The sequence below is a fragment of the Micropterus dolomieu genome, linkage group LG06 (assembly GCF_021292245.1).
Source record: "Micropterus dolomieu isolate WLL.071019.BEF.003 ecotype Adirondacks linkage group LG06, ASM2129224v1, whole genome shotgun sequence".
Taxonomy (NCBI): Eukaryota; Metazoa; Chordata; class Actinopteri; order Centrarchiformes; family Centrarchidae; genus Micropterus; species Micropterus dolomieu.
The window spans coordinates 13368435-13381133 of record NC_060155.1 but is presented as its reverse complement, the minus strand read 5'-3'; the positions used below and the strand labels follow the sequence as shown (position 1 = coordinate 13381133).

Here is a 12699-nt window from a genome sequence, read left to right as displayed (position 1 = left end):
GATCAGGGACTGTGGATTTGGATGATTTTTTTAACTAGTGCTTTTGAACTATTGCTAACGAATAGGGAAAAAGGAAAATAAATGAATGTGTCATAGTGATGATTCAGAATGACAAATGTGAGGTTGAGAGAACTTGCATCTCAAGGGTCTGCCGCTACATCCTAACAGGGACAAAACAAAATCAAAACGTGAACAAAAAAGGTAAAAATCCTGCAAATGAAAGACAGGGAAAATGGGAGAAGTAGAGGTCAGGTTTTTTTCTTTATAAATACCAGCCTGTCTCTGACGTCAAATACCACACGAACAGCTGCGTATTATGGACATACTGCACATGCATATTCACATGACTGAGGTCATAAATCAAAATGATAAGGGAACAGACTTCACATCTTGTGATAAGAGTGAACAACAGGTTGTCAATGGTGGTGGCGGCAGCAAAGCAGAGGTAAAATGAAAGTGAAGGTTGGGGAATAGATCAAACAACAGTGGTAAAGGATTTTCACTACTTCTGTGGCAAAAGACAAGAGTAACCACTGATGGGTGAGGGAGGCCATGGCAAGGTTCCCATTGAGATGGTTTTGAAGTAATTGGTTCTGGATAAAGAAGGAACAAAGTGAATTCTTGTTTTCCTTTCAAAGTTTTTTTTGTGTCTGTGCCAATCTCACTCAGCCATCACTGCTATTTCACATCACGTGCTATGGGTGCAGCAGAAGTTGGGCCAAGCAAACTAAGACTTGCCAAACAGGAATATATAAGAATATATATACACAACTACTCATTCTTCAAGGGTTAACACAGGACTAGGCAAGAGTCCCTGGAACAAATCAACACCTAACAGTTGGTGTTTTCTTTCACGTTGCGAGAAATAAACTACATTTGATGACCGTTGGTGTCATTTGAAATTCTGTTTAGAAATTCATTTGGACTCCATGGGTGCAAACAATCCTCCTACAAGTTTAGCATTTAACAGGAGAGGCAATCAGGAGAACGGGGAGGAGGAGGAGACGTGAGGGGAGCTGTACTCAACACCACAGAACAAGGAGTCAGAGGAGGAGGAGGAGGGGGTGGGGGGGTGACCAGACCACTCATTTACCTTTTTGCTCCACTTCTATTTCAGGCATTGGAAAAGAAAGCAAAAAAGAGTGCAAAAGGGAGAGAAAGGTTATCATGAGTCAACTACCAGGTACAAAGAGAAGAGTTAGTTGGAGGTTATGACCATGAGATGAACTGCAGGGCTGCTTAGAGAAGAAGAGCTGGGTGGGGTGGGGGCAAAAAAAGGTTGTTTGTTAGTCAAACGGCCTCTCATCCTAGGATATAGAAGCAGACAAGTTATGGCTGGAGACAAGCTATGTGCCATGCTTTCTAGCACATTAAACTTTTCATCCCTACTTTTAACTGCCAACAAAGTAATGCATTGGCCACTGTAAAAGCAGAAAAAAACCCCTCTAAAAATGCTTCTCCTAAGTGGCAGGATTAAAAAAAAATCTCCTAGTCATATTTAGATGGATAACATTCTTGGAGAAACAGCACAAGGGTTATTTTGGCATGTACTGACTGAGGGTGGAACTTGTTCAAACTTTATAAACACAAATCAAAACTCGATTCCAAACTCGCTCGCCCACACACGTAAAACATGACACGGTGCTAATGTTACAGACCAAACTCTTAAATGAGCCAAAGAGAGCAACAGCGCATGAGATGACTGATGAATAGTCAGCCTAATATGGAGTTTCTTTAGTGGACTGTTGAAGCTGCATACACTGGGTGGAGGGGGAGAGGCTGGAGACAATATGTGAAAGATTGGAAGTTGAAAAAAAAATGAGAGCCAAGAGGTTAGTCGGAGGGGGAACGGGACAGGAGGTGAAAGGGAGGTCTGTTTGAAAGAAGAAAAAAAAAGAGGTGAATATTTTTGAAAATGTTTATAATTCATCAATTTGAATACTAAGTACTTTCACAGGCGGGGATGAAGCCCAAAGCTGCTCTTGTAAACTACTCTAAAACACAATTTTTAGGGAGATTAACTCAAATCTGATACCTTGGACAGTTTAATATAGTGCCGGATTTAACCAACTCCACAGTACATTTAATTAAACAACTCCACAGTACTTTTAATTAAACCATTTTTACAGCGAAACACTAAAGCCGATCCATGACCGGATACAGGAATTTGGTTAAAAGATGTAGAATCATCTCAGACTTTTAGGATTTTTATCATTTATGCTGTTTTACTCCAGTATCCTCTGTACTATGTTTCCACAGAACATTAGTGAACATAATTAAATAATGTAAGACATATTAATGTACCCATTTCTTTGTTGTTATCTCCCCTTTATTATCTCAGCAAAAGACATCAAATCTAAAGTCACGGTTATTAACGCCATTTAAAGGGTCGGGTCACCCAAATTTTATATATATATGTTCTCAGTTACCCCCAACGTATCTAGTCATGCAGTTTTATTTGCCCAGGTTTGGAAATATCTGCCTCTTAGATTTCCCCCACCACTTTGTGGTGCTCACAGCAGTGAAAAAGAAAACATTTTTATAGGGACTATTTCTTATGTAGGAAGTTGTTCCAATCCAAACTTTTCACAGAGAGTTATGTGGATTATCTAGAGAAACAGGGTTCCTGAAGCAGAAATCTTACACAAACATTGATGGGGTTCGTTGAAACTGAAATGAATCCAAATTCAGTATTAAGCTAATCAGGTCTAGCTTTCAACATTTGTAAGTAACTAAAGTTATGTATAACTAAAACTGAATCGGTAACCAGTCACCTACTGTGATCTAAAACACTACTGTTTTAGAGGCTGCCAATTTGCAACCTGTAGCTACAACCTGAAAAGACATGAAGATTACTACATTTTAAAAACAGAACTAATAAGTTGATGAGCTTCAAATATTGATGTGATGTGTATAAAAGTAGGTCATGTTGAACTATACAAATATCCAGTCTACTCGTGGTCATAGGGTTGTGTTAGAGTGATGTTTTCCTTCACAAACCACTTTGGCTGAGAACCGACACCAGCTTGCAGAGAGCACATTACCCAGACAAAAGCTATTAGTTACATTTAAGCTATTTCAGAAATAACAATATGTCTAATGTAGTCTAGTTTGGGTCCGATTCGGCCCTCCCGACAATCGTGGGTTGGTAACGACTGGTTGGTAACGATTATCGGCCCAAATGATCCTGTAGTGAGAGGGGTTTACAAACCTAACTTTAACAGCCAATGAGAGCTGACCAGGAAGCGTCACTAACGTGTTTGCTACTCGCTCACACTATAAAAGTATAAACCATGCTGATTCCCTCTTCTCAATCCTTGAGTTTATCAGTCCATCCACAGTTTTATTCTCTTTTTTTGTCTTGTGCAACTAGCTGAGGAAGACAGTCGGGCTCCATCTTTGTTTATATCTGAAGTCATGTTTGTTCACGCAAGTTTCTGTGAGCTCCCAAGTCCCCAGAATCGGCACTCTGAAATCGTTCAATATAAAGTGTGTGGTCCTTGCTTTTGACAGAATCTTTTGGTGGGTGTGTTCTTAAGATTAAAATATAAAAAAATCAGTTAATTCTGTCTTTATTTCTGTGATATACCATATATTTTTTAAATCGGTTAAGATTTAAAAATCCTCTAGTGTGGTAGGGTCTTTTGCCGACCGGGAAGCAGATTCAAAATGGAAACAAAACCCAACCTGGATAAATAAAATCAAAAACTAGAGGTAACTGAGAAATTTGCTTTGGTTTGTTTTTAATTTTGGTGAACTGGCCCTTTAAATGACTGCACCACGCAACCCTTCAACTTAATTTATCATCATTAATGCTAGTCTCGTTCCAAATCCTTCCAGTTTCCAGCTGAAGCATCATCTGTAAGACAAACACATATTTGCAACTGGAGAGAGACTGTGGTTACAGCAAATCTGTCTATTCTACACACACTTTAAAAGCACACAATAAGAGTTCAGTATGAGATTTGGATGGCGATACTTACTATAGGGAACACACTCATACTGGACCTCTAAGTACTTGTAGGTGCCAGGGCATGGATCAGGAAAGACATCAGAGCCAGTGACAACCACACACTGCGTACGGTTGTTGCACCTAGAAAGAAAAAAGATTGACCAGAGATTTCATCATGACTACCCACACCAAGAGTACTCGGCAAAGACAACATTAATAACACAGAAGGGGGAAAGTTCATCATTACGGCTACAAAGGAATTGACGAAATCCCAGCCAGGACTGTCACATATGCATTCTAGTTTAAACCTTGGCAAACAGAGAGAGAGGGATGAAAGCATTAAGGAAGAGTAAATGAATGTGAATGAATGTGGTAATGAATAACTGAGCGAGAGAGCAGCGAAAGGCATGTTAAGAATTAGCGATGGCATTTCCTTTAACAGCGTCTTCATAGCGCTATTGAAAGGGAAGACATTCATTAAAACACACACGACAGGTGGCGGTGACATGCAGTGGACTGGAATGGTGGCCTCTGGTGAAACGGAGCAGCTCCTCTGCATGTATGCAACAAACACGACGTGAATGTGTCGTTTCTATGAGAGGTTATTTGCTTTCCAGAATGAAATAGTGTCCCTCAGTGAATTAACAGTCTAATGTGTGAATTGCAAAGTTAGTGTGTGTGTGTGTGTGTGTGAGTGTGTGTGTGTGTGTGTGTGTGTGTGTACGTGTGTGTGTGTGGTTGCAGATGTTTCTGGGTAAGTAAAGAGGGAGAGGGAAAAGAAGAACAGCAGAGGACTGAGTTTGTGCAAATACTCTATAGGGTGAAATTGGCTCCACTTCAATCAAGCTCTCTTGAGGCCGAGGGATTGAGAATAATTTCAGCAGTAACAGAGGCAAACTGGGAAAAAATTGGCACCAAAATAGGACATTCAACAATTTGCAAGCTTGAGATAAATATTACAGAAGGTCAGTAGCAGTCATGCAAGTTGGACATACATTTCAACATTGGACATGACTTTCAAAAAATCATTAGTAATTCAAGAGGTTTTCTGTGGCTGCAAAATGGGATTATGTTGCACAACCACACAAAGCCTTGACTGTGCACTTTTAACTATGAATGAAGGACTATGAAGAATAAAAGGTAAATATATGTACAAGCCACACTCTAAATCCAGCTATGCATTCTCATAAAAAAAGACCTTCCCTTGAAACTAATGGATTATTAAACATTACATATGAATAAAAAGGGGCAAAGTCCATTATGAAGTTAACAAATAGTATCAGCATCATCAGCAACATCACTGACAATATGGTGCCAGCTGCACTTAATAAGATCCACTTTTATGGCCTCTCTGCAGTGGGAGCTGCTGCGGGAGAAGGGTCACTGCAACAAAATGTGAATGGACTGACAGCAGAAACACTTCTAATCCATCCGAGGTACTCTATTTAATTCAGTGTTTAGAGTATAAGTCTGACTGACACTAGTTCCAAATAGCAGAAAGAAAGTTTGCTAAAGTACTGTACTTATGTACAATTTTGAGATACTTGTTGTTTACTTGTGGATTTCATTTAGTGCTACTTTGTGCTTCTACTCTACATTTCATTTTATAGGAAAATAATCCACTTTACCCATCTACATATAAGTGACAGCTATAGTCATTTAACAGATGAGAATTTAACATACAAAATGTATGATTAGCTTATTAGATATAATGCATTGATATGTGTTATTATAATAACAATTACACATTGTAAAATTTGCTTCACTTCCACCAGTTATAATATTACACTGCTGCTTACATGTTGCCGCATCTGTGATAATAATCCAATTATAAAATACATATAATAATGCACACTTGGAAAGAAGGAGTAAGCATCATAGTTGTTTTTACTTTGTGCTGTTAACAAAAAAACTTTTAATGCAGGGTTTTTACTTGTAATGTAGCATTTTTTTCATTTCTTTACTACTTTTACTTAAACCTGCATTAACTGATAAACCTTTTTTTTGCCACATGAGGGGTGTGCAGCAAGCTATAAACACAACGCAGACATATTAACATCATATCATGTGTTTGCAAAAAATTGCCTATTTACACGTACATAAGGACACAGAGCAACATTAGCATTCTTTTGGGGTTGTGTTTCTGGCCACCTGATGCATGTAAGTACAATATTCACTCTCCTTTAGTCCTGTTTTGGTCCCCACCAACTCCAGAGGGAAATGTCTGCTTCTTTAGCTGCTAAATGTCTCACTATGTTCACCAGCTAGTTGCTGAGCAGGTAGTGTAAGGTCAGTTAATCAGACGTTTTTCACTGAAAACACAAAGAGCACAATGAGGGCGGTTAGACTGAACCAAAACAAGTTGCCAGCTAAATAACCAAAACACTGTGCTGAAAAGGGAACTGCAGAGTGTGTTTCTCTGCGGGCTTGTCACTACAACTGAGCCTTTTCACATTGCCCAAGGTCATCTCATCCATTGTTAATATACAAATACTGATTAGTGCAGCTTTAAGTAAAAGATCTAAATACTTCAATGCTACCACTGCTGCTAATTTCTTTGAGATTCTAAGAATCCACACTAGCATTTATTGTACTGCAATTTTTGGATGCTCTTGTTTTGGAGGTGAAGGGGAGGTGTTGTTGCTAAGCATTTTGACACACTTCCGTTGTTTTAAACTGCCACTGAAATCACTGCATGTAATCTCCATTGCACTGAGCACAATCACATGGTAGTAAAGTGTTGAAAAGAAAGCAAGCAGGATTCAAAGAGCTGCACCTCTGACCGGGTAAAAGATTTATTCTGTTAGTTTCACTGGGTCGGAGAATAGATGGCCATTGAAATAAGGTAATGCAAGTCAGCAAAGCAGCCTTATTTAGATTGTCCTCTTCTGTGTGAATAGTTTTTTGTACCTACACTAGTAGGAAACAGAGAGGTTGAGACGACAAGGGCGGCGGAACGAGAGGACAGACATACCGTGCATTCACAGTACATCTCTGACGGACTGATCGCCTGAAAGGCCCAGTAACCTGAGTTTCCATCAGTTCCTTCATACATTTTTCATCCAGCCAACAATCAAATATTTTTCTTCACAAAACACTTTTTGATGTAGATGTTGAAAATCAAACCGTTTGATTCCTATGTTTTCGTTGTGAAAAACCGGCTGTTGATGAATCCTTGGTGTTCGCAATTTTCAACCAAGACTGCCACTCTGTGCTGCAGACGTCCCACTGTTTCTATCTCCCCAATCGTGTTTAATATGTTTGTTTATCTGTCTGTGGTGCTACTGCCTTTTGTTAATCTCCCCAATATTGGCAGCACATTGTTTCTTAATGTGACGCAGTTAAACATCCTCCTTGCTATTAGTTTGCTGCAGACTGAAGGAGGACTGATTAGAGTCTCCCAAAGCTTTGTGACCGTCCCTGGTTATCACATCAACCTTAATTATGGTCAGGAGCCCATTTCCTCTGATCTGAATCATTAGAATAATTCTTTTTAAGGGCTTGCAGTGCAGAGTCTTCTCAAAGCCTTCGCTCGCTCACTGCCTCCAGGGGATATTCGATGGAGATAAGTTTGAAGTGCAGCTCCAGCAAGTGAGAGTCTGACTTGTCAACAGATGTGGTGCACACTGTAGCAGGTTGCAGTCAAACCAAAGGGCATGGACCCTTTCAGAACAGTGTTACTATATGAGAGTACTGGGACTCAGCTGTAAATTTAGAAAGACAGCGTAAGACAGGAGGACTTGATCTATTCCTGAGATATTCTGTAGTGCTGCATCTCGTGGGAGTAAATACAGAAGAGAATGAATCAGGGTAAAATCCAGAGGTGTAAGATTGTGGGCGATGATGCTCAGAAGTTAGCTTCAGGGAGGCCAGGTTAGGACAGATCAGTGCATTAGAACATGAACTGCGCTGGTTACTATTTATGAATAGTTCATCCGGTGCCCTTTAAAAATACACACGCCTCTAGGGGTAAGCAGCAGTCAAGCTGAAGTGTTGCTGTGCTGTCGTTTGACAGGAAAGCAGCATTCTGTGAGAGGGTAACCGCGATAAAAGGCATGATGATGGGCATTGCTCACTACCTGAGGCAAAGCCACTTCAATGCAGTGTGAGTGTTTGAACAAAGCAAGTCCAATGTTCCAGATAGGGAATTAAGAGGGTGCTCATGTGACTCGCAGTGTCTCTGAGTTACGCTGATTATGACTCAAACAGGAGCAACAACGCGCAGCTGGTGTGAAGAGCTCTGCCGCACGGATGTCAATTCCTGCCTGTCAAGAATTAATCCAGTTTTCTGAATTTCAAAATGCCACCTACATGATTGGGGTAGATGAAATAAAAAAATTTAAAAGGTGTGAGATGTTGATTAATTGTCCGGTATGTAGGTGGCTGTACGAGCAGGGTGATAATTTAAACATTTCTTTTGTGTGCAGAAATGCTAGCGCAGGGTGGGGTGGGGGTGGGTCCATATTTTGAATCCCCAGCTCCTGGATGTGTTTGTGAAATCAGATCCCTCCTCTCCCCAGAGTCTTACCTTTGTGATATAATCTTGTAGGCATCGGGGAGGTAGCAGTTGACGTTCTCCATCTGGAATGGGTCAGCGTCACAGATCTTGTCATCAGTCCGGCCGTAGTTGGCCGTCTCGATCATAATGACATCACTCCCCGGGCAGCGGAGATCAATTGCATATCCCTCACACGAGAGCTCCCTCCTGACCAGCCCGAAAGGCAAGGCTGCCCGGCTGAAACCTGACGAGATACAAAGACAGAGAAGAAACTTTAGGAAAATAATAAAAATTGATGAGTGAAAGGGATCACTGCTTCAATACAGTAAGACCACACATCATGTGGTAAAAATCCACTGGCACAAAATAAATAGGCAACAGGCGTCCAATGTTTACCACAGTTTTAAACAGACGGGCCATTACATGCGATACAGGAATGAAGGAAGACGTAACAATTCATCTCTCTGTGGTCTTGGATGTTGGCTAAGATATCAAATCTAAGTCATTGGAGAGCAATGGTAACCTCATAAATTCTTGAGCAAACAAAAAGGCTACAGAGCATCAGGAAGGCCTTCACCCAGAGAACATCCAACGCACAGCCAAACCTTTCTGGACTGAGAATAGTTTGTTTTACGGCCGTACAAGCCCCCTCATTTGTTTCTTCTGTTTTAGTTGCCCTGTAAAGGAAGATAGAGAAAAAGACAGAATCCCGGCAGAAAGTGTAATATAATCCATTTTATAGTGTCGGCGATCGAAGAGTCCACACAGGAGGAAAAATCTATACATGGAACACAGCAGATGGGAGCGCAGCCAAATAGCTCTACATTGGGGAAAAATGAAATATTCTACTCAAATTTGCTGCCCACATCCCCACCCCCTTCAGCAAATTACAATGAAATAGGTTATTCCTCTGTATTTCCTCTTTCTAAGTAATAAAATGTCATGTCACAAATGGGGTGGAACTACAGATAGGGAGATTTGCAAAGAGAGAAAAAAAAGAATACTACAGAAAGAAAGAAAACTCCATTAGCTGAGTTTAAAATGATCCAAAGTTAAAAAAAGAAATGTAACTGTCTGCAATTCTGAGAAAACAATTAGGTAAAATCTAAGTAGAACATGCAAATGTGTTCCATTTAAGAAGTGCAAGCAGAGCGCTGCATGAACTGTCAATAATCGCCGTTGTTTGCAGCAATAGTGGGTCCCTGAGGGGGCAGCTACCATTTGTATTTCCTGCACTGCTCTCTCCTAATTAGCCCTCCTTTCAGCCTGTTACCTTTTCCATGCTCCCATTGGCTCGCGAGCATTGTCATGTACTAACACTTACCACCCCAGGTTCACTTTGCCCCCTCACTCTAATTATCCTCACACTTTTGACAGTCAGGGCCTGACGCAATTAGCATTGTTTGAACTGCTCGAAGTTGAAGTGATACCGGCTTGAAATTCCTACCCTGAAACCCCAGACGCAAATGTCTGCTAGTCATTCCAGCCTGCTGTGCCTGGCTCAGTTATAATGATATTCTATGTCAGTCTGCACATGTCACACTACCAAACAGAAAAAGAAAATCCATCCACTGTTGAGAATATAATGTTGAAGACATCGCATATTAGGAGAAACCTCTGCACACACAAGTAGTGGTAGCCATATAACAAAATATGAAACTAATGGCATAAATTCTCTGGCATTCGGCCACAAGACATTTCATTATAATACCATGATCTATCTAATGACCAGTAGATTCTGCTTAGCTGGACTGTTTATCACCTCATTAGGAGACGTCACTGTAGCCGAACCATAAGTGGAGGGCTGTGGGGTCACTCCATCTATTCCAATAACTACTACAATTACCCAAACCTTTCAGAAAACCTGTCCAGAATGGTGAATGATAAAACACAGAGTGAAGTCGCCGGCTTTACTGCGAAGACTAATGATTGTCCCGCCTGCCATTGCTCATGGAAGGAGTGACGGGTTTATCACGGCAGCTACAGAGAGCAGACAGAAAGAATGCATTTCATGGGGTTTTAAAATTCTGAGCCGAGTCTTTCGGCTAAAACACCCTGACGGACACACACTAGCACACGCCATCTGCCTTCATAACCTCCTTTCTCTGGCTGTCCACTGGCGAGCCTGCCCATCTATCAGACCACTATGGCATGATGGCATGCTGCTGTCAACGGAGTCCTAGCGATTGATTAGGCTTGTGCCTTACTGGCCTCCTCCTCCCTCGCCTGTATAGATCTCTGGTCATAGGCTAACACTACATCAATTAGGGGGAGTTTCGAGACCGTACTGGCCACCTAAAGAACAAATTGCTTCTTCTCCGAACTGCGGATAGTCTCTGTCTCATTAATGACTGTCTTGTCAACTTGTAATTGGGCAAGTAATGACAAATCTGTCTAAAAAGTTAAAATATATATGAAGGAGATTTTTTCGCTCTGCATGAGGAGGAGGAGGAGGAGGAGGAGGAGAATTCAAAGGAATATATTTTTGGTTGACTTAACTTGATGTTGCTTAAGATTTAAAGATTTAAGCACAGCTAAGAAGGAAAAGCCTTGCGACAACAAAGGTTTCTGGATGTAGGTATTCTTGATTTTCTCGGTTTTAAACAAGTTTTGTGAGATTTTGGAAAGAGAGGAGGATTGTTTGTGTGCACAAATGTCAATGTCTTAGGGAGGTATGAAAAGCTTTTCATCTCACACTCTGTGCTTTGTTTGACTGCACAACTTTGCCGAAGACTGCGACAGAAGGGCACCAGCTGCAGGGAAAACGGTGTCAAGAAAGCTGCAGGAAAAAAATCCATAACACGATCCCAGTGTGTGCGTTGAAAGAAAAAAGCAAGTGGGCTGCTCTCTCTGTATCTATACCTCAGATTAAGGTTAAATTACTCAATCAGTGAGGGAACTGAATAATGCTTTATTTAGAGCATTTAGTCAAATTGCCATGGAAACCACTTTGACTAGAATTATCTGTGATCCCTATTCCTGGCCTTGTTGACATGAAACCTTATCATGCATTCTGGTCAGAGAGTGACTGTGAGGAAAGTAGCTTTTCAGATTCCTCCCCCGACCTGCCTGCTAAGCCATCTATTGAGCTCAAGAGAGCAAAGCATGGGCCGGGACCGCTTCTCAATATGTTGCATTCTGGGAGTTTTTCTTCTCCAGTTGACAGCCTATAATTCACTGGCGACAATTCCCCCCACCTCATAATACATATTTTGTTTTCTATCAACACCCTTGAAATTGGAAGTGGCACTGTGGCTCAGATGGGTGCATCTGAAATCATCTGCAGAGTTACACTCGGTGGCTTTTAAAACCCTGGAGATGAAACAAAGATATAATAGAGGTTTGGTGTCAAGATATTGCCATTTGGTGACTGCAAGCACCAGACCATAACACACATGGTGAGGTTCACTGTTGCTGTTCTGTGTGTTAGCTCTCAATAGTGCAGTCATGACTAACCTTTAACCCTTCAAACTCCACTGCATCAGGCGATCAGACGGTGGGAGACAAAACCGGAGGAATGTTTGATCAGTCAAAAAAAAAAAAAACTGGGCCACTTTTGGAGGCTAGACAGAGTGGCGAGGGCTGGCACAGACAGAGAGCAAAGGCGTTGGTTGACGCTTGTCATCCTCCATTAAGGTTCCTTTGATTGGCCTTTGTGGTCCTGGAAACGGCAAACAGCTGCATGCAAATAGCCCTGTTTCCCCAAGGCTGGCCCCCATTGTTCTGGGCTTGGGTTTGACAGGGACGCTTTCTCTGCAGCATAAAGGAGGGTGTAGCCTTTAGTCAAATAAGAGTGCCCCCACCGTGGTCACAGCAGGAGTGCTTCAAGATTGTTTGTCTTTTTAAGTTGTTTTATTCCCGATATTACTGGTAGCCAACATCTTTGGAAGAAAGAGCAGATCTTAGAGTCAAGCTTTTCCTCCAACAGCGGGGGATGCCTCCATAATCCAATATCCGGAGTGACAGAGTGTTTTGCTCTGGTGGAGTAAAGATTTTCAATGTGTGTTCATAAAGTAGGACAAAAAAATGGAAAACACATTTGAATTCTTAATATTAGGGAACAAAGCATCATCAGTGTTTTGCCTCTTTTTTCCCCTTTGTTCTTCACTGCAGTATTTCTAATCTGTTCAGTGGAACGTTTTGATTTCTGGCCAAGGCATAAAATTAGTTTAGAAAAAATAAAAATTCAAGAAACCACTGCGGTAACCCTTTTATGTATTATATAAAACAAAAGTACACTTCACTGTAC

At 41.1% G+C, this 12699-nt stretch overlaps 1 protein-coding gene across 5 annotated transcripts in view; it reads right to left on the bottom strand.

The window, feature by feature from the left end:
- The window catches only part of LOC123972400 (adhesion G protein-coupled receptor L2-like), a 126765-nt gene that overhangs the window by 41459 nt on the left and 72607 nt on the right, over positions 1–12699 (bottom strand). For all 5 annotated transcript variants that reach the window (XM_046051895.1, XM_046051896.1, XM_046051897.1 and 2 more), the window contains 2 exons: positions 8481–8694; positions 3984–4093 (listed from right to left, as the gene is read on the bottom strand). In XM_046051895.1, coding sequence (XP_045907851.1) covers positions 3984–4093; positions 8481–8694 — 324 coding nt within the window. The remainder of the gene's footprint in view (positions 1–3983; positions 4094–8480; positions 8695–12699) is intronic.